The sequence below is a fragment of the Pangasianodon hypophthalmus genome, chromosome 9 (assembly GCF_027358585.1).
Source record: "Pangasianodon hypophthalmus isolate fPanHyp1 chromosome 9, fPanHyp1.pri, whole genome shotgun sequence".
NCBI lineage: Eukaryota > Metazoa > Chordata > Actinopteri > Siluriformes > Pangasiidae > Pangasianodon > Pangasianodon hypophthalmus.
Genome location: NC_069718.1, coordinates 14555143 through 14577922, shown reverse-complemented (window position 1 = coordinate 14577922; position 22780 = coordinate 14555143). Strand labels below are relative to the sequence as shown.

Sequence of the window (22780 nt, the reverse complement as noted above, 5' to 3'; positions counted from 1 at the left end):
TTTAAAGCTGCACTCGGGTCTGTGTAAGCAGCACCAAAAAAAAAAAAAAAAAATCTGACGCAAATTCTGAGAGCAGGCAGAAACCAGAGCACAGATCTGATTTACAGTCAGATTCACCATGGTCATTTGTGTTTTTATTTAAAAAAATATTGTAGCTTACCCGTGAAAATGCAGTTTATATATATCAGGTAACCTAATACAGTAGTAAAGAACGTATAGGCTAGGAGTTTGTTTAACAGCACACTGCATTTTATCTTCTCACAAACACAACTGAACACTGAGTTTTAACATGGACCTTGTGTCTGTGAATGGGTTAAATACGAGTATAAATCCGTCAAAGGTAAACAAACTTCAAACCATCCAGAAGAAATAAAGATATGCACTTCATAACATGCCATTTTTAGCAACTAAGGTCAGGTTAATGGATATACTGACACCTTGTGCCTGATACTGGTATTGTAGCTCTCTAATTGTTCAAGGATAAAATAGCATCTGCAACAACAACAATAATAATGACATTATTATTATTATTATTATTATTATTATTATTATTATTATTATAGATAAGTCCTGTTATGTTTACTGTCAATAAGTCATGATAAAACTAATTTATGGGATAGCTAAAGAAGCATATAATAATAATAATAATAATAATAATAATAATAATAATAATAATGATAATAATAATTCCCCCATTGTGTATGAGTGTATGTGTTCTGATCTGTTCATCAACACTGCTTGTCCAGATGCCAGTGCTTTATAGACGATACTGATCTTACCATTTAAAAATGTTCACTGAATTTAGATTTAGACTGACACTGTTTAGCGGATTGTTTAAAGAATTTACGATGTTAAATCTGTTTGGAACATCGTGTGGGCCAACAACTTGTGCAACTGGAAATAGCCGTGTGGTAGTTATTTTAAAACTGTAAGCTCTACCAGCCCGGCTAACAGACATGTAGGTTAAAACCATTTTTGCTAATGTCACCTATTGGTCGGGGGCGGAACTTATGCGCCTCAAGGCCTGAAGGACTGACAGAGGAATGAACCAATCAGATCGTTCCACGGCGCTGACGTGTGTTGAGCACGTCCCGGTTATATTTAGGACCTATTTAAGCAGAGAGGGACACTCAGCGCTGTGCTGCGGATTTCAGGGGATCATGTGAAAAGCCGGTTCATAATACAACACTAGAAGATGTAGCCTACGTTACATTAGCAAATACATCCTTATTAGATTACACACTTTAACATATAACACTAAAATCTAAGAGGCACTTATCTATACATTAACAGCGCCCTGTGTGGTTATCATGTGTCATTGATAGAATATTGATTTGGACTGTTTATAAGCACAGCTCCCCGTAGGCAAGGCTCATCATTAAAATGATGCAAGCTGACGCTGGAGAGAAACCGGTTGCACAGCTAATGTACGTATTTTAGGCATCTTTCAGCTCATATATAAGAAGTACTGACACCAACTGAAAGAGAAAAAAAAACCCATTGTGCATTGGTGGCTGGGTAAGTGATCTTGGCGCTGCGCTGGCTCCACCGTATCCGCCCATGTTTATGTAAAGAGCGACCTCCGTACAGGCGAGTGCACGGAACAGGCCGAGCGGGAGGGACAGGAGTGAACGAGGGGAAATATCGCCGTGCTATCCGCGGAATGTCTCCTATATAAGCGCGATAAATGTGCGACATCGGGCTCGTGGAGTTCTCGCAGCGGTTCATATTGTGAAAATGGCAGGATCGAGTCTGAGGAGAGGACTATAGACTGCGCTTAACTTTATTCGCCTTTTTCGTGGCTCGGACGCGGAACTTGCAACGCCAAAGGTAACAAAAAGCGACAGGCAGGATTCACGGAAATGCATTCGGGCACAGGGGATCGTATGCACGACTTTTACTGATTACTTTTAACAGTGTGGGCGCGGGTTTGTTGTCGGTAAAGGTGATGTGTAGTGTAAGCAGTGAAGAACGGCCCGGTCCGTTTGGGCCCTGCATTGCAGCTCTGCGGTATGGCGGGGACTTCTTCAAGCTCTCAGCTCTCCAGCAGCACAGCTGCCTTCTGGCCGTCCACACGTTTTCTCGCTTGGGCGTGTGGAGCAGTGGATTTTAATCACGTTGGCTTGAAAATACATTATTTTGTGTCGTTTGCATTGGGTTTGTTAAGTTCCGCTGCGCGCGAGTTAGGCCTACGGGTGTGTGTGTCTGTGTGTGTGTGTGTGTATTGAAAGTTCCTGATGTGCTGTAATCACTTTGCATGCTGGGCAGCGGTTAGAAAGTATCATCTGGGAGATAAACTGTGGGAATACGGGTGTATTCCCTGTGCCATGTGTTGTGTGAGGTTGTGTGTCGGTATGTGACCGTCGTGGCAACTTTACTTACACTTCTATGGACTTTTGAAATGAATGAGTGCTGTGTGCAAATAATTGTGCACTGACGGTATGATGTTCTTTTTTTGTTCAACATGTCTTAATTTGGATCAGATTTACAAGTAAGCGTTGTTCATGTATTACAAATAGATTAGAAACCTTTTCTGTGTCGAATCCTTGTTGTTCTATGTATAATGATCAACACCCTGTCCGGGTAACAGATTTACAGTCGCCTAGACTGTGACTGCTGTTTTAGTCCAGACTTCTGTTTGTGCTGGAGTGATTCACCCTCATAACTCACCTGTACCTGATGAAGTCACAGTATCGAGTCGTCTTTTCAGGACCGAAGTGCTTCTGTTATAATTCTGATTGGTAAAATGATCAAAGTTGTCACCTTTCGGCATGGTACAAGTGGTTGTGAATGAAGTATATTGTTGGAAAAGACATTATATAAGTAGAGCGTGTCATAAAGGCACGCCTTGTATTTTTAGTTGTGTTAATTGCTTATTTTCTCCCATCTGTGCTTAACTTCAACAGCTGACTTTGGGAAAGGGTGGGATTTTGAATGATCTAAGAATTATGACGTGTGTAAATGTGAATAGTTGTTGACTGTAGTTTTTTGTGCTGTGTTTCATCCAGGTGAAGAATGACAGAATATAAGCTGGTGGTGGTCGGAGCTGGAGGCGTTGGAAAAAGCGCTCTCACCATCCAGCTCATCCAGAACCACTTTGTAGATGAATATGACCCTACTATAGAGGTAACATGTGCATGTGTTTGATTCTATGAAAGAATGTTTTAATGTACCCACTGTCCATCACTTACAAAGGTGTGAAAGTCATCCAGAGTATAAAAGAAAAATGGTGTGTAAGAGACACACTGCAAGCTGGTTTTTCTGGTTTCAGGCTGCTAACTTCCTGGTCTGGGCCTATCACAGTCACAGTATGCATATGTGTCTGCACTCACTTTTGATTAAATAATTATAGAATGCCAGGTTGCTGTTTTCTGAATAATGAAAATAGGTTTAGTGGCACACAGGGACTGTGTGATCTTACACAGTGTCAGTGAGATCACTGTATAGTGCTGTGCTATGGTTTGAAATTTCAGGAGTATGATAACCTAGCCTAAAAATATCCCAGTTTCACAGTATTAACTGACTACTTAAATACACACACAAGATGAAAATTATATATATATAATCAAAGGTGGGGAAAAAACAAACCCCCTAATTGCTCTTCTTTCTCAGAAAGATATTTTTTGAGAGTTTTTTCCCCATAAAATCTCTAACAACAGTAAAGGATTACACAGCCAAAATATTTCCAATGCAGTCGCTTCCCCTGTTCTGAGAAACTGAGGTTGTTGTAGTGTGATTTAGGGCGAGTCCAGAGGGAGGGCGTTGTGAAATTTTTGGGAGTCGCAGTCAGACACAAAAAGGAACTATTGGAGTAAGGAACTTGCTCGGGTTAAAAAAAAAAAAACACAAGAAAAATGAACGGGTAGATGGTAACAGACAAAATTGTCTTTTGAAAAAGTCAGTAGTGAGGTAACCGTATGATTATACACGGTGACAACCACTGACACAATCCTAACAACCCTACTGTAAAGTTATTAGTGTTAGGCAGCATGGGGTTGAGATGGTAGATGCGTAACACACATCTGTACATATGACTAAGTTATGTTGAAATAGCCACTGGCATGTAATGATGTTGGCTGATGTCATGCTTGTGTAGGACTCGTACAGGAAGCAGGTGGTGATTGATGGGGAGACATGTCTGTTGGACATCCTGGACACAGCAGGTCAGGAGGAGTACAGCGCCATGAGAGATCAATACATGAGGACAGGGGAGGGCTTCCTCTGTGTCTTTGCCATTAATAACACCAAGTCTTTTGAGGACATTCACCACTACAGGTGAGGACAGTTATGTATAATAGAGATAGAGTTTATCTCTTCAGCATAGATATTTTTTAGGTTAATTTGATACTTCCTGCGCTGCTTTATCTTGCCATCATCTTGTATGTTTGTGTGGTTTTGCAGAGAGCAGATTAAGAGAGTGAAAGACTCTGAGGATGTCCCCATGGTGCTGGTGGGAAATAAGTGTGACCTGCCATCCCGCACAGTGGATACCAAGCAGGCTCAGGATTTAGCACGTAGCTATGGAATTCCTTTCATCGAGACCTCAGCAAAAACGAGACAGGTATGAATGACCTGATAACTGTGAAACACATCAATATTTTACAATGCAAGTCTGCGGGATTTAAAAACCATAAAATTAATAGGATTTAATCTAGGTCATGCATGAATTGGAAGAAATACCTATGATTATTTTCAAATGGTCACTCATTCGATTTACTCTGGAATTCATTCTGAGATTGAAACAGAATGGAGGCAGCTGGCAGAGTGGGTCTAAAAGTAAGAGGAAAAATTATGACAAGATGGTCATGAAGCTTCAAAAATCTACAGTTACCATTCTAATGAAGTACAGAAACTTGCAAGATGGGTACATTTGTTAAGGAGATCATTTGAATTATATAACCATTATCTATCACCATAGTTCCTGTTGTAGTTTCATCCAACTTGTCATTCAAACTGTAATTGAGCATGGTTTTACCTTGTTTGTTACAAGCACAAGTGCACTGGCCAAACAGTAAAGTGTGATCGTACAAACATTCCCATGCAAGACGTTTTAGCTACAATATTAGACTCCACAAAAGTCTGAGAAAATACCTGAAAGGTCTGACACGTGTTCTGACACAAGTGACATTTCTCTTGGTAGGATAAGTCATGGGTGTTTCTGCAGAGGCATGTCACTAAAACACCTCTGCTAATGACAATTAATGATAGCAGTTGCAATGTTATTGAAAATAATTGCTGTCTACATGTTCATAGTTTATTAAATGTGCTTGGAAGACATGCTATGCCAGTTCTGGTTCGATTTTGAACATTTGAAAAAATGTGTTTCCCTAATGAATGAATGAGACTGCTTGCTGATTTTTTCCTGAAGGAAATCACTTCAGCAGGATATATCTATCTAGGTTCTGTCATTCAATTTACATTTTAAGACACAGAACATTTCAGATTTATGAAACAGTGTGTATTCTGTGTCTTTGTCAGTATATGGTTGATGATATGATTTTCACAATTTTAGGTCTCAAACCAACTCCTCTGCAAAGTAACCATAAACGATTCATAACACGCCTATTTTTCTTATTCGTTATCTACATGAAATAGTCACACTTCTCAAATGGCTTGTACACAATGATCTCTCCAGTTCAGAATTCAGTAGCAAGAGGATGGCTCTTAGATATCAAAGTATGCATCCTCATTAGAGTCATTAAAGACTTTAGGCTTTTTTAAGCCTGCCATTGGCTGTGTCTTCTAAAAGCACTTCGTTCGTTGTTCTACGATGCCAGTACAGTGTATTGTCCACAGCATACAAATGACTTGAATAGTAATTTGATGAATAGTACAGAAACACATTTTTTGGTTCAGTTCATTACTTAGCAGTGTGTGCAATTTGGAAAATCCTGTGGCAGTCACACGTGGTGCTCATGTGCAAGGTCGACAGTATGCCAGATGATGTACACATTTTAAAAGCAATTTTGCGATCTGTGATTCCTAACATGCATGCCACAAGTGGCATAGATAATCGAAGCCTGTTTTTAATGTGCCTACATGGTTATATATCTGAACCCAGAAATGTTTTGGTTTTGAAAAAGCACAGTCAAGAGCAGATGTACATTTTTCAAAACCAGTATTTGTACATTGTTTAGTTTTATTTAATTTATTACTTTATGGGCTCTAATGATATTTGCATCATGCATGTCTTTGTTCTTGGTTTTCCTGCCTGTACTGTTAAATAACTGGGTGCAATATCACAGAATTATTGACTTCTTATCTGATGAAAAAGTTGGTCATGACTGAGGGCCATGACTCATCTTTTTTTTTTTTTTTAATATCAGATGAGGGCTACAAAGTATACTGGGGAGTGATATATAAACATGTACTGCAGAAAACTGTTTAAAAAGTGCACATGCCATTTTCCACATTCATATTTATAACAAATTCTCACAGTGTCACTGATCTATTACCATACATGTCCCATCCTTTCAATTATTTCTTATTTTAAAATGTATATATATATAAAAAAAATCTTATTCTAAAATTTTCCTCTTAAAATGTTAGTGATTTGTTTCCTATTTCTGTGCAAGATATAAACATTTGTTTATATTTTTGTCATTCTATATGTATTATTAAAGTAGATTGTCATTCATCTGACAGATCTTTCCTCTTCCAAATGCTGTTTATTATTTATAATGGCACATCTACCCAAATTTCCATTTATACATGTAAGACAAATAAGCTAATTATTGTAGTACTTCAAAATGTAGAAAGAAGTTGACCTTATTAAAGTAAAAAGAGAGAATTGCATCTTAATTGGTAATTATTGACTTTACTATGGAGCTGACATTAATAATGCCATAGACTCAAACAAAATTAAGTCAGGAGGCTATCATACTTGACTTATATATATATATATATATATATATATATATATATATATATATAGCATATCACACACACTAGAGGCTACTATCTAGTTTTTAGAGTAACCCCATAATAGGCAGTTCAGAATTAACAACACATCATACATCTCAAAAACCACACAAAATACCCAAAGCTAACCGAAACACAAGCAAATCAATGGAAATTCGGCTTATATATGTCACATAACATTTATCATTGGGTTGCTTAAAAGAGGTAATTAGTTTTTCAATTAAGTTTAGAATGTATGGAGTTATGAATCAGGACCTTATGAAGATTAATATTAGTTGAACATCTGATATAAATGATGGGGCTCAGCCCCACTTGCCCTTATGGACGAGGCGCTACTCGAGCTGCAATTTCGAGTCGTGTACATAGAGCATTTATTTCACTGAGTTATATTATATCGAATATATTTATATTATTATATTTATATATAATATATAAATACAACATGCAAGTGTCTGTGCTGACTGTCAGTTTGTTAATGCAGCGAGATTTTCATGCCTTTGTTCACTAATACCTTCACATAGTTTTACTAGTGATTTATAAGTGATTATCTCTCTTTGAGGGCTGTAATATGGTGGCATCACTACAGTCTCTCACACATTCCTTAGCATGTAGGTCATGATCAGTGACTCTCTGGGTTTATGTAGATAAAATCAGTGAGCTACATGTCAAGGTACATACACAAATCAAAAAGTTAGCTACCAGGTTTACTTCATATACTGTGAAATAGCCAGTTGCTAACCAAAGACTGTCTCCATTTATGTTTCAGTCTTGAATACAACACTGGATTTCACTAATTAGGTTTTTGTTCAAGGAGCTCATTAGTGAAATCGGACAATGTTGTGCATATTCTGAATGTCTTTAGGCAAGAAAGCTCTGTGGAGTTTGTTTCAGTAGAAAAGGGCAGCACTTGTGTCATCCATGTAAATGTCAATGCTGGATAGCTGTGGCCAGGGGAGGTGTTAATCGGGTCTGCTTGGGGTTTCTATGGTGTTCATTTCTTGTGATAGCCGCCCCCCTCTCTCTCTTTCTCTTTCTCTCTGCAGTGCTTAAATCACAACTCCTAATGGGGCTGGGGATAAAATGTAAATTACTAATTCAGAATGTTTCAACCGCTCTGCTTCTGGTCATCACTGCATGCGCTGCCTGGCATCACAACAGTCTTAAATTACGTTCAAAATTGCACCATGTTTCTTGAGCTATAAGCTGAACTGATGATTTATCATAATTGGATATTGATCAGTGTTGGGTTGCATAAATCCCCTTGATCCTAATCTTCTGCATCAAAATAGTCTCAGAGGTAATTATTCAGTTCTCTGAATTCTACATTAGCGAGCTGAATTCTGCTTAATGCAGAGTACTCAATGCTTTTAAATAGCTATTAATTGCTTTAATTGGCTTGTCAAGTGGTAGTGGTATTTAACACTTGGGCAAATTCACACTAGATGCCTTTTTGAAGCAACAGATCCACTTCCACTTTTGTGAGTGTCTCACTTAGGTATGCGTAAAACACAAACCCAAGCATTTGTTTATGTGCTATCTCTAGTTATTTCTACTTGAGTGTGTAAATGTAAGCATAGATCTGCTTTCACTTTCTATATGCTGTGAAAAATAAGAAACATGTAGTTTCATAGCTAAGTGTTGAATGATGCAACAAGAAAAAAAAATGCATAGGCTGTATATTTACTGTATCACTCTTCTACAACGTTTTTATTGAGCTGTGTTGTAATTACAGCCGTTTCTTTCCTCTTGTCTTATTGACACTCATTTGTTGTACATTAGTCAATAGCTGTCATACAGGTAGCACAGACGGAATGTGTGTGCTGTGGATGTGATGCTTGTGGTCTGGTGTGAATTTGACTTTAGTGACACCCAGTGGTATACTAGAGCCTAAATTATCCACACTCCCTGTTCCTTTGCACTTCTCTGTATCGGCCCTTGTGCGTCCCCTGATGTTGAAGGGAGTTGTGTTTTGCACTGCAGAGAGTGGAGGATGCCTTTTACACTCTGGTCCGGGAGATAAGGCAATACCGACTGAAAAAACTCAGCAAAGAAGAAAAGACGCCGAGCTGCATCAAGCTTAAAAAATGTATTGTGATGTGAGTGGGGTAAGTTCGGGCTGAGCTCTGGCCCTCTCTCAGCCTGCTGTGAGCTTCTCTGGTCTCCGTCTAATGGGTCACTTTTCTCTTTAACCAATCAGTGGTGGTATGCTGGGGAGTGAGTTCCAACCTTTTCTTTATATTAGCAGTTAATCTTAGGATTTCTGATGGAAATTTGGTCAACATGGGCAACTACTATCTGGAGCTGAAAGGCATGGCTCCTGCAATGTTGATTTTTTTTCTTCTTTCAGTCACTTGGTGCTAGCAGTACATTATTTTGCATTGTCATCATTATTATTTTTAAATATGCATTTAAAAATCTTTTCTGTTTTGTTTTTTTCTTAAAGGGGGTTGATGATGCCTTTTATACTTTAGTCCGGGAAATCCGAAAGCACAAGGAGAAGATGAGCAAGGAGGGCAAGAAGAAAAAGAAGAAGTCCAAGACAAAGTGTATACTAATGTGAATAATGCCTCCATTTCAGTATCGACTCTGAACAGCTGAAATATTAAAGAACTGCATTTTGTACATTACACTAAATTATTAGCCTCTTCAGAGTACAGAATGGATCCCTATTTTCCTTCATTTGCTATCTTACAAACAAATAAGCTCTTTCTTGTCTAGTGCCAGATGCCCCAATGTGTTGGTCCTAAATTACTTTGTAATAATGAATTACAGCCAACAATGAAATTGTATTGCCATTAGCATTTATCCTGTGGGTATTTTCCCAATATTCACCTAGAGCTTGTCGTTTAGCAGATGGAAAGAGAATAGAGGCTACTAGCATTCTGTGCTTCAGAATCCTAAGGATTAATGTTTTAATGAGTTACGACTAGATCTGTGGAGGAGTGTTTTGTGCAGTATAAATTAAAGGACATGCAGTTGAATATTGCAGTTTGCCACACACAATACTAATAGCACAGTGAACTTTGCATATAAGTTAGTTCCTGTTCCATATTCAACTTATTTCTTTTAATATTGTACAGAATTGACCCCATAATTTTTAAATCTGATTTGGTTATATGATGTAATGAACAGTATATATCCGTATATAATATCCTTATGTAGGACCAACACTATTTGGGGTAAAATTTTGATATCTCCACCACTGTGTAACAGATGGAATGTCTGGGATGTCAGACTTATATTAACCTGCATGTGAACGTCCATTGTAGTCCAATTTTAAGCCTTTGATAGTGTGTGTGGATGGTAAGCTCTTAACCCTGATCAGTTTTCATTTGCATGCTATTCTTTGTGTAATTTCCTGGAAAGGCAATGAAATGTTCGACTGCGTTAACACATGCCCTGTTTTCCAGGTGGGAAATTCTTACCCAGTTGAGTGTTTTTTTTTTTTGTTTTTTTTTTTCTGGAAATGTGTTTTTTTTCACAGTGTTCAGTTTAATTTAATGATTGTCCACATTGAATTAGCTTAGATTAATGATAATAGCTGGATTTAAAGACTAAATGCTACAGTAGAGTAAAAATCAGTTTAGATGATCAGTTTCCCAGTCGTCTTATTACAGTTTGTGGTTATTGATTTTGTAAGAAGTTGTAATGTTTGAACATCCAGCAGAGGATTTTTAAGGATAAGTCTGTTCTGCAGTACATGATTTCCCCTGGTGTACCCAGCCAAATGCCTTTTTATGAAAATGTAACCAACCACTAATAATTCAATAATATTAAATATTATATATCTACTGATCAGAAAAAAAAACAAGGCCAACAAATGACTCATGTCTCAAATAGCTGCATAAATGTCTTTGCATGGAGACACAACTGACAACTCCAGCTGCTCACTTCTTGTATCGGCTGCATGGCTGTAGGATTGTGAGCAGAGCTATGAACAAATCTAACACTTACACACGTCTGCCTTGTCTTGCTAATTTAAACCCAAAAGGCTGATGTAAAAATGGGCCAAAAGGCCAATGCTGACAAAATGTCATTTCAGAGAGCTGTTAAAAACAATGTTGCCTTTTTTATTCATCTTTTTTCCCCTTGTATCACAGATCCTTAATCAGTGCTTTTTCATTTATTCCATCATATTACATGAATGAAATGGCCTGATCTATTGCTAATGCTGCATCTTCTAGGAAGCAAACACACATAAAATAAACAAAATCAGGATAACTGTTATTATGCAATGTTAATCCAGGTAAAGGCTGTTTTAAGCTGTTCTGTTACCTCTGTCCCATTTAGATATGGTAACATGATTTCATACTGTATTCAAATTAGTAATTTTTCTGTCTCTCCCCATCTCACTCTTATTGTCTCTTTCTCTTCTGTTTGTGGTGTGCCAATGGAGAAAGTTCTTAAAATACTTCATGTATACCTGGAGTGTATTTTAACAACCTTTGTACAGTTGTGATACAGAAAGATGCATATTTTGTAAATTGTGCTTTAGGTGTTTTTTTTTGTTTTTGTTTTTGTTAATAAATGTCACTTTAATAGACCTCAAATAACTTCCTCTACTCTAATTGACTGCTGAGTGTGGTGACTCCTTTTCTTATTATTCTCTCATTTAATTTATAATGTGGACATGATTTGGTTGGTAAATCTGTCCTTATAGTGTCTATAGTGTCTTTCAATTGATTTGAAGAGTACGCAGGAAATCAGTAAGCAAATTTAACTCTTAATTATGCACATCAAACATCATTGTATGTGAGTTAATGTTAAGAGTTGTTAAATCATTCTAAGAAATTAGTTTGTGAGAGGAGATTTATTTATTTTTTTTAAAGTTCAGGCATAAACCTGAATTTTCATTGCAGTCCACTAGAGAGCGCATTTCTCACATTATAACCACACAGTCCCTCATCGTCTATCTCTTTTATGAAATTAAAACTCCACACACTCATGGATATTCCCTGATTTAATCTATGGCACTGTATCATCCTTCAAAGGTTGGAGGCGTAATTACATTTACCACATAAAATGAAATTTAGGACATGATTTTGCTTCCAAATCCATCTTTATGCATGTTGGTAAGGCAATGTTCCAAATTAGGTTTAACATTTAATAAGTCACATTTTATTCTGTATGATAAATCATTTGCAATTATCAGAAAATCTCTACTTCAGTTGGAACCAATTTAAGGAAGACTGTAGTAAATATTAGTATACTGGGATATACATTTGTTTTATTAAGGTTGGAATGATGAATGGGGTCACCATTTTGTGTCATGTTATTTTGCTGAGTTAGAGTAACTGCCTCACAGTATTATAACATTTCAGAAATAGTCTGAGTTTTTTTCATAGTCCAGCTTTAAATGGTGTGTCACCAACTGTTAGAGAAAATGTAAAATAAAATGAGCATACTTGATCCAGAATAAAATTTAAATGTAATAAGCAGGATTTTGTTTTAGTTTTTGAAGTCAGGCTATAGTTTGTGAACAAAAGTTTGTCTGTAAGGCCATTGGTGATTTAAGAGTGAAATATTCAGGGCATCCTAGCTTGACATGGTCAAACTGTGTGAATGTTATTCAGTGAACCACAGAGAAATTTCTTTTTTGCCTGTACTTACAGTCCCCTCTGAATGTATTGGAATGGCATGGCCATTTTTTTTTGTTTTTGCTATACACTGAAGACATTTGGGTTTGAGATCAAAAGATGAATATGAGACAATAGATCAGAATTTCAGCTTTCATTTCCTGATACACTATATGGCCAAAAAATTTGTGGACACCTGGCCGTCACACTCATAGGCGGTTTTTCCCCAAACTGTTGCCACAAAGTTGGAAGCACACAGTTGTATTGAATGTCTCTGTATGCTGTAGCATTACAATTTCTCTTCACTGGAACTAAGAGGCCCAAACGTGTTCCAGCACGACAATGCCACTGTGCACAAAGCGAGCTCCATGAAGACATGGTGTGTTAAGGTTGGAGTGGAAGTATTATACTATTATAATAGCAGGGGAATAAATCTGGAATGAGATGTTCAGCAAGCACATATGGGTGTGATGGTCAGGTGTCCACAAACTTTTGGCCATATAGTGTATGTACATCTAGATGTGTTAAACAAGAACTTGGCACCTTTTGTTTGAACCCACCCATTTTTCAAGTGATCAAAAATGTCTCTTGTTGCCCAGGTGTGCCCTGTTAGATTGATTGATTGAACAATTAATAGCTATGAATGTCTACTCTTGGTTTGAGCCCTGGGTTTCACCTGTGAAGACTGCATTTGTTGTTAAAAAGGATAAATGAGGCCCAGAGAGCTATCTATGGGAGAAAAGCAAGCTGTTTTGAAGCTGAGAAAAGAGGGAAAATTGATAAAAATTTTCATTGGGCATTGCCAATACAACAATTTGGAATGTCCTGAAAAAGAAAGAAACCACTGGTGTACTAACAACCAGACATTAAAGAGGTCAGTCAAGGAAAACAACAGCAGTTGATGACAGAAATATTGTGAGAGCTGTGAAGAAAAACACAGAAACCACAGTCAGTGACATCACCAACAACCTCCACAGGGCAGGGGTGAAGGTATCACAATCCACCGATTGAAAAAGACTTTGAGAGCAAAAATATAGAGGCTGTATCACAAGATGCAAGTGTGGAAAAAGAAAGGATCTGCTCAGTGGTCACCGACTTGATGCAGTTATTGCAAGCAAGGGATATAAAACCAAATATTAAGTGTAATTTACTTTAATTTACTTTAAGGTTATCTGTTCCAATACTTTTGTTCACTTAAAAATTGGGTGGTCTTCCACAAAGGTGCTGTGTTCCAAGTTGTTTATCACATCTAGCTGTAAATATCAGGAAATTACACCCAAACTAACATTCTAATACTTGCACTGTATTGTAGATTCCTTACATGATAGACAACTACTGATATTGTTGTGAACACTTGTAGATAACAAGTTGTGTTGATGTAAGTTTATTTTATTTTCTTTTTGAGTTATTTCTGTTGTGTTTAATAACCAGTGGAGTTTTAGAGTTTTGTACAGTTCCCCAGCAGCATTTGCTCAAAAACTCATTAACCCTTATCTGGAACAAAAGCGACCCCCTTTTGTCAGTGAGAGAGGAGGAGAAAGAAAGCCGAAGATAGAGAATATATTAAATTATGCAGACAGAGGCTTTTTTTTCAGTGTGCCACATGCTCTGTTCCTGGTGTGACAGAACAGTAAGGGTAATAGAAGCTTGAGCAGTCAGTGCAAATCCCTGTCGGCCCCTCCACCCCCTTTCCACACGGCCAGCTTAGGCCAGACTCTGTCAATCACACTCTCCCCAGCACTGTAATCTGGGGATGACATAAAGAGCCTGCAGGTTTGATAAAAACCATTCTCTCACTCTCTCTCTCTCTCTCTCTCTCTCTTTCACACACACACACACACACACACACACACATTCACCCTGAAACCAATCCCCATTTTCAGGGCCTCTGGTGGACAGAGAGAGGTTAGAAATGGCCAATGTTCAAAAAACTGATAACAGCCAGATTCACAGTAGCCATGTACAGAAATGCCAAAGCACCCTCAACTAAATTTCTCTCTCTCTCTCTCTCTCTCTCTCTCACACACACATTTTCTATATTATTTTGCAGACTGAACTCAGACTGGTCTCATCTGGGTCCTGACCTTGTTAGTGAATGTTCAGTCCCAAATGAGCCATACTTTTGCTTCCATTTATGCAGCTAAAGGTAGACTCAAACTTTGCGCTTGGCAGTAATGAGATATCTGGAAGCTTCAAATAATGCTGTAAAAATAGACAACACAAGACTACCTATAGAACTACTCATATACAAGGATTACCTTTTAGCAGAAGCAAATGCAGCTTCTATCAAAACAGTAGCAGTATGTAACATTCATGATGTATCCTAACATCACGGTTTTTCGGTAATTCACAGCATAAGTGCCCTGTCACAACCCCAAAACATAGACTTGTCTGGTTGTCAGGTCAGTTGTTCCTGACTGAATGAATGGCTAACTCCTCTTCTCTCAGTTAATCATAAATGACTCTGTCTACACTGACATACACTACCAGTGCAGAAGTTTGAACTCACCTGCTTATACAAGTGTTTTCTTTATTTTTAATTCCTACTATTTTAGAATCAAAGCAATCAATAAAAACAAATCAAAAGTATTTTTTATCTTCAATTCATGAGAGTCATCATGATGAAGCTCTGCACTCACTTCGCATCTAACCCAGCTTCATTAGGGAGTTTCACCCAGGAAGCTTTTCATAAAGTTCCCAAAGAGTCCTCACTGCTTCTCCTAAGTCCTAAATGAAAACTACTTGTTTGAGGAAATTATTTAATTTTCAGTACAAAATACATTTTGATTCAGAAATAAATTTCTACATGGGCATTATTTTCATTACTTACATTTGTGTTAGAAAGAGGTCCCTGGTGCTCTAGTGGCTAAGGATACCTTGCGGTTACTGCTGTGGCCAACCCAGCCACTGGGAGTGTACTCTCAGTGCCAGTCCCAAGCCTAGATAAAATGGGAGGGTTGTGTCAGGAAGGGCATCCAATGTAAAACCTGTGCCAAATCAAACGTGCAGACCAATGATCTGCTGTGGTGACTGTGCTGAAAGACCAACAACATTTGTCTTAGAAACAAATTTCAACCATCTTTAAGACAGTGGAAATATATCTAGCGTGTCCACACTTTTAACTGGTATTGTATCTTCTATAACTCAAACAGGTCTAGAGAACAAGAAGCATGACAAAACTTTGACTTCTTATTTTTAGTTCTTTTCAAACAAATTTTATTGGATTAATGCATGTTTTGGATTGTTGTCTTGTTAAAGCATATTTCATTTTTAGCTTCTTGAAATTCTTTGATTTGTTCAAGGTACATTTTCTCACCTAGACACTGTGGGGGATGCAAACATTTGCAATCAACTGAATATTAAATCTTTTCATAAAATATTGTGAAAACAATACCCTTTCCCCTTTGCTCTCTTGTAGAGGTCTGTCAGAATGAAAAATAAACCTATGTGTTATTTTCACTGTCAAACGTCTGATTTAACAAAATCCACAGCAAAAACAAATCAATTCAGTTCAGTTCAGTTAAAATGCCTTCTCAGTCATCCAGACATAGAACTGGGGCAAAAAATAGATAATAAAAACAAACCAAATGCAAGACCAGGAAAGAGCAAAGTAGAATTAATTAATGGTTAGTTAATTTTAGTATTACCCACTGATTAACTAACCTAGCTACATTTGATGTGGCTTTGCTATTTCTATTCAAAAACAAAATGCTTGCACAGATTTCCTGATGCGCTTTCACTTCAGACTGTGAAACAAATAATCCCAACTGTATATGTGTTTGTTTACTGTATGTTATGCATTCTCTGTTGCCTGATCACACTAAGTAAGAACTCCCCTATGCTGGACCTCTCTATCACAATGGACAGGCTCACAGTCCATTCAGCAATCACTGCCAAGAATCTTGGAGTAATTATAAGCTCAAGTTCTCTGATAACATTACATCAACCACTGGGTCCTTGTGATTTCTTCTGCACAACAGAAAAATCTTACCTGGCTACTGCTCAAAGTCTCATATGAGCTCTTACAACACTGAATTTTCAGATATGCTCATATTAAAAGCTGTATAACACTGTAGCAGCAGTGCAGGGACTTGGTTTAGGGAAACCACTAGAACAATTTTTAAAAATGAACTTGTTATGAGTATTGCTCTTAGTCTATAGTAGTTAATCAAAAACAATGTAGAAATATAATTTTCTCAGTCTTTCAGTGGATTTAAGAGGGCATGCATGCAGAGAAATTTAACCTGTACAGCTTAATGTAATGGTAACCTATTACCACCTATACTATCACACCCCGATTTAAAATAATGTTGGAATTCATATGCAGTAGAGATCATACAGATGTTCTATTTATGTTCGCACATACCATAAGTTCAAAGAGGTGTTTTTTTTGTCAAACATGATTAATATCAAAGTCAAAGCAAACAGCCTGTCAATCATAAGCAGGTGCTTTGTACTCCTTAAAGCCCTCCAGTCTTAGTTAACCTGAATAATTGATGAGTATGTTGGGGCTGATGTCAATCCTCATTTGAACCTGTTTGCTTTATTTGCTCTGTGCTTATGTGAACTCACAGCTGAGGTCTGTATCTGTGTGTGTGCACATGTGAGTATATACTGTATGTACATGCATGTATGGACATGTCATTCACCTTTGCCCAATCCTCCCACTCTGAGCTGTCTCACATGGGTGATTCATAACACGTTCATCCGAGGCAGCCGGCAGAACAACCAGCCTTTTATTACCACATCCATCACCATCAGGCTTCATCGGGCTGGTGCCATGGTCAGCCTCTGCTCCTCCGGGCTCTCTGATCACCTCTCTCCATGCTGGCTGCTCATGTACATCCTCCTGCTCACACACCAAACAAAGAGCAAAGGGGCATCCAAGATCCAGACTGCACAGCACCCCTAATAACTCAGGGTGTCTCTCTCTCTCTCTCTCTCTCTCTCTCTCTCTCTGTCATTCCCTTTGGTAGTATTAGGTGGGAAATCTTACTAAATTAAATCAGCTAATCCTCAGCAAGTGCTTCTCTCTTTCCTCTCCAGTGAAATCTGACTCAAATAGAGGTACTACAATACAGTTACACCACAGAATAATTGGCATTTATACCATAGGTGGCTTTTAGTGCTTTATAAAATAATACTGTAAATGGACATTTTCAAATGAAAACATGAACTGAGCCATGAATTTGCCCGAGCCAATACTTCCACCTACTGCTATAACTAATTATTAAATCAGTGAAATGTAAGCTTAGTGTGTTATTAGTACAACAACTGACTGGAGAGCACATGGTAAGACTATTTAAATGCTGGCCTCTCTATGAACACCTTCATTATATCAAATTACACCACAATGCCTTTGAATTCTCTTCTGATTGGTCAGAAGGTATTGATTAATTTTCTATAATGGCTCTGACTATAGTGCCAGCTACAAGGCAAATCACAGGTTTATATTAAACACTTACACAGGGATTTGTATGGGGGAAGCTCTACATAAACATGTGTTTCATTGATTTGGTGAAGTTTTCTTTGACATCATTTTTGGACGGATTCTCCAGTGTCAACCATTTGTAACAGAGGTAAGATATTTCTTTATGTTTTCTGTCATGGGAAAGTCTTTAGGACATATGGCTTTGTGGTTTCTCAGTAACATAACAAGGTGTATTTTTTTTAATTATTAACTTGGAGAGAAAAGAGAGGATGGTGAGGGAACGACTAATGTACAGTGGATTTGGAAAGTATTCAGATCCCTTTACTTGTTGCACACTTTATTGTGTTGTGGATTTGATTGGATATAATTGACATTTTTACCCATCAATCTACACCTAAACACCCATAACGATGAAGTGAAAACATGTTGTCAGAGATTTTCTAAAATTAATTAAAAATCAAAACCTGAAATATCTTATTCACAAAAGTATCCAGATCCTTTATTCATTGCTTTGTAGAGGCTCCCTTTGGCAGCAATTACAAGCTACAAGTCTTCTTGGATACATCTCTACAAGCTTTGCACACCTGTATTTGGGCAGTTTATCCCATTCTTCATGGTAGATCCTCTCAAGCTCTGTCAGATTGGATGGAGAGCATCTGTGAACTGCCATCTTCAGGTCTCTCCACCGATGTTCAGTGATGTTCAAAGTTGGGGCTTTGGCTGGGCCACTCAAGGACATTCAGAGACTTGACCCGAAGCCACTCTAGTGTTGTTTTGGCTGTATGCTTAGGGTCATTTTCGTGTTGAAAGGTGAAAGGTGTCTGAGTTTGTTTGCGCTCTGGTGGAGGTTTTCTTGAAGGATGTTCATGTATTTGGTTGCGTTCTTCTGTCCCTCAATGTTTACCAGTCTCCTTGTCCCTGCTGCTGAGAAGCACCTCATAGCATGATGCTGCCACCATCATGTTTCACCCTAGGGATGGTATTAGCGAGGTGATGTGCAGTGCCTGTTTTTCACCAGACACAGTGCTTGCTGTTCTGCCCATAGAGGTCAATTTTTGAATCTTTTTCCACTTGTTGCCAGAGTCCTTTACAGTGTCATATGCTTTACTCAACAGTGGCTTCTGTCTTGCCACCAACAGGTTCTCCCATCTCTGCACAGGAGCTCTTTTAGAGTGACTGTTGGGTTCTTTCTTAACTCTCTGACCAAGGCCCTTCTTTCCTGGATGCCCAAATTGTCCAGACGGCCAGCTATAGGAAGGTTCAAGGTTCTTCCATTTCACAATTACTGAGGTCACTGTGGCCCTGGGAACACTCAAAGCTTTAGAAATTGTTTTATATCCTTGCCCTGACCTATGTGTTTCCACAGTTTGATTGTGGAGATCCACAGACAGTTTCATGGACTTCATGGCTGGGTTTTTGTTCTGACAATGCAGTGTAAATTGTTGGCCCTTATAAACCCTGGTCTGTGCCTTTCCAAACAATGTGCAATCAATCCAAATTGCAACAGGTGAGCTCCAATTGAGTTCTAGACACATTTCAAGGATCATTAAAGCAAACACGATGCACCTGACCACAATCTGGAGTGCCACAGCAAAGGGTCTGAATACTTTTGTGAATAAGAGATTTCAGTTTTTGATTTTTTATTAATTTTAAAATCTCTAAAAACATGTTTTCACTTTGGCATTTAAGTGTAGATCAATGGGTAAAAATGTCATTTATATCCATTCAAAATCAAATCCAGAGCACAATAAAGTGTGAAACCAGTAAAGGGGTCTGAATACTTTCTGAAACCACTGTAAGGGATAACAGAAACTAACTTCTTTTGTGGACTTTCCATAACATTAAATGTAACTATATAAATGGATAAAAAGTATTATGTCTTTTTTTTTAATAAATAGAAATTTGTAATAATTGGCAAATTGCTGTGGTATAAGAGGAAAAAAAATACATCAAGACATGCAATTATATGAACATAATGACCTTTCAGCTGTTAACAGTTCATGTTGGGCCATATCACACAACTCCAAAGAAGATTACATTTCTTTAACAGCACAACCCATAGAGTTGTATTCCTTACATATTCAGAGATGAATGCTGGCCATACTGAGCTAGGAATTAGAATAGAAATTAAATATTCATTGTTAATGTATTACATAAGAACATTTATATAACCCTATTGTATTCATTCATCAGAAGCTGTCATTTTAAAATATTGCCTTTGAACACAGCACACCTCCATACTAACACAAATCTGATATATTGACATGCCCCTTAGTATGCTGTGGCAATAAGTTGGATATAAAATCCAATAGTCCAATCAATATCTTTATTTTATAAAGATATTGATTGCCCAAGCATTGTGGTTTTGCTGAGACGTGGTACTTCAGTGGAACTGTAGATCTAGGTGGTTACTTAGCTGTGTTAATGTCTCTCATTCTCCTTACTGCACTGTGTGAATGTATAAATTACTGAGGATGTTTACCTCTAGCATGGCTTGTGGGGATGGAGAATGGAGATGCTTTGAGTATGTGTGTGTGTGTGTCTGTGTGTGTGTGTGTGTGTGTGTGTGTGTGTATCCTCATCCATGGGGGGAAATTATGCTTTTAATGCAAGTGGCTGGCAGTGGAGTGGGGATGTTTGGGTAATGCTGGTTACCTTAGTGACAAAGCGAACAGCAAATACAGAGATACACAAAACTGTTTTTGGTCTTTTGGAAAGCTTCCCTGCTCTTGAAGATGAGATAGTTGTTTTGCTCAAAAGTGGAGGGGTGTGTGCACAAGAGAGACACAGAGAGTGTGGATGGTCCAGCTAGGATCCTGAATGTGCTTTTCAGGCTGTTTTAATCCGAAAAACAGTTTTGTGTATCTCTGTATTTAATTCTTGCAAACAGTAAACAGATATATCATCTTTGTATGTGTAATGAAAAACAATAGATCATTTTTTCCATTTACAATTTGTATTAATCTTCCTCTAGCTAATCATCAGTGTCGGTTTCTGGCCACAGGATGCTGCTGGTTGGGTATTTTTGCTTGGCAGACTGTCTTCAATCCATCAGTATTATTGAGGCCTTTAAAAATCTCAGCATTTGCTGCTACACTTGAGCCTTAAAGCCCCCCCCCCCCAATTGTAATGTCACTGCTGTACTGAGAATGATCCACCACACAAATACGATCTGGTCTCTAGTGGTCCTATGGTCGTAGCTTCCCCTAATGGACAGGGGGCTGAAAAACTGTGCTAATTTCAGTCAGTAAAAGTAAACCTATGGTAATGTATCTAATAAAATGGCCACTGGGTGTGTATTCTGTGCTGATAACTGGAACATTTGAAAGTTTAAAAAACTTTCTGTAATTTCACCTGTGAGTTCACTACAGAGCTTAATTGACAAAGCCATGTGAGGTGCAATAGTATCCAACATTTACCTTATTCCATGTCTGTCAAGATGAGACACAGAGTGTATGTGTATGTGTGTAGTCTCTTCCTCATTCAAGTCATGTCACAGGCCAGACACTCCATTGTCAAGAGACGCTTTCATCTGCTGACTTCAAATGTGGCTGTCATCCAGTCCAATTATACACAGAGAAATAGCTACTGTTACACCTCAAGAATTGATTGAAGACAAAATAGAAAAGTGAAGAAAGGAATACCGATTCAAGGACACACTGATACACACACACACACACACACACTCTCTCTTTCTATCTCTCTCTCTCTCTCTCTCTCTCTCTCTCTCTAAAGGGAGCCTGCTAAAGAATGTGTGATTTGCTATAAGATTCACTGAATACCTTCATTTTAGATGGCGTCTGATATAAATGATGGATCTAATGAGATTCTCTCTAGACACTTCACATTATGCCCAGAGTCCCTGAGTTCTGCCTTTCTCTTATCTCTGCAGGATAATACAATCACACAGACAATGAAATCCCATATACATCCCACACAAACTGCTGGACACCAATCTGCACAACACACCTGCTCTCTGGCTCTTTAGCTGGGTAAAAAGTAATCTATGCACTAGACACCTAACATACTTTCCTATCACCCCTCTCATTTTTTTAATCTCTCAGATACACTACATACACTATTCTCAGTAGTCTGTTCCAAAGGGCCAATTTTCAGTAAAGTGTTGATGCACTGTTACAATTCTGTACAAGACAGACTTGACAGGTTGGTGTGGATCAATCTGCAGTCCAAGAGTAAGCTAATGTCCAAGGATAATTCAGCATCCAAAGGTAATCCATTATCCATTATAGTGCGCAAGGTGATCCAACTGTAATCCATTGGATATTTCAATATACAAAGGCAAAAAATCTAGTGAAACATTGTAAGGTCAAGTTCGTAATAGGCTTTGTAATAAGACTTAGCAAAGGGTAGTATCTAAGGGTAAGTCAAAGTCTAATGGTAAACTAACAGTCATGGGTAATCCAATCCAATTATAATCTAACTAACAAGTAAAAAAAACCTCAAAGACAAAGAGTTCTATGAAGACTTAATGAGCTTCATGGTAATTTAATTATTAAGTGTGGTCGCCTGGTGACTGAGACCTCTGGTGAACAGGTCAGGAACTGTGTTGTGCTAATCTGACACAGTGGGGTGTATAATAATCAAATCATAAAAGGGCTCATAATGGCTCATCTAATTGCAGACCACCTGCATGGATGACTCACATTATCCTGACCCATTTTCATTCACCACAGCTTTATCACCTGTTGGGCCAAATTTGTGCTAGGTAGACGCAACCTGGTAAAACTCATTTGATTAGATCTATATTAGAGTAATGAGTAATAGCAGCTAATGGTCTTAATGATGAGAGAAAGAGCAAATGCATCCATTCATATGCTGTCAGTCTGCAATG

At 38.0% G+C, this 22780-nt stretch overlaps 1 protein-coding gene across 5 annotated transcripts; it reads left to right on the top strand.

The window, feature by feature from the left end:
- Nucleotides 1–1127: 1127 nt before the first annotated feature.
- On the top strand, nt 1128–11493 carry kras (v-Ki-ras2 Kirsten rat sarcoma viral oncogene homolog). Of its 5 annotated transcripts, none has more exons than XM_053237089.1 (6): nt 1128–1427; nt 3009–3126; nt 4097–4275; nt 4402–4561; nt 8902–9017; nt 9365–11493. In XM_053237089.1, the coding sequence occupies exons 2-6, from the start codon at nt 3016–3018 to the stop codon at nt 9390–9392; spliced, it is 594 nt and encodes a 197-aa protein (XP_053093064.1). In that variant the 5' UTR covers nt 1128–1427; nt 3009–3015; the 3' UTR covers nt 9393–11493. The 5 variants fall into 5 exon arrangements, with proteins under 5 accessions (XP_053093064.1, XP_053093063.1, XP_053093062.1 ...); XM_053237088.1 differs by having other exon boundaries at nt 1128–1518; XM_053237087.1 differs by lacking the exon at nt 1128–1427 and adding an exon at nt 1547–1830.
- The last annotated feature ends 11287 nt before the right edge of the window (nt 11494–22780 follow it).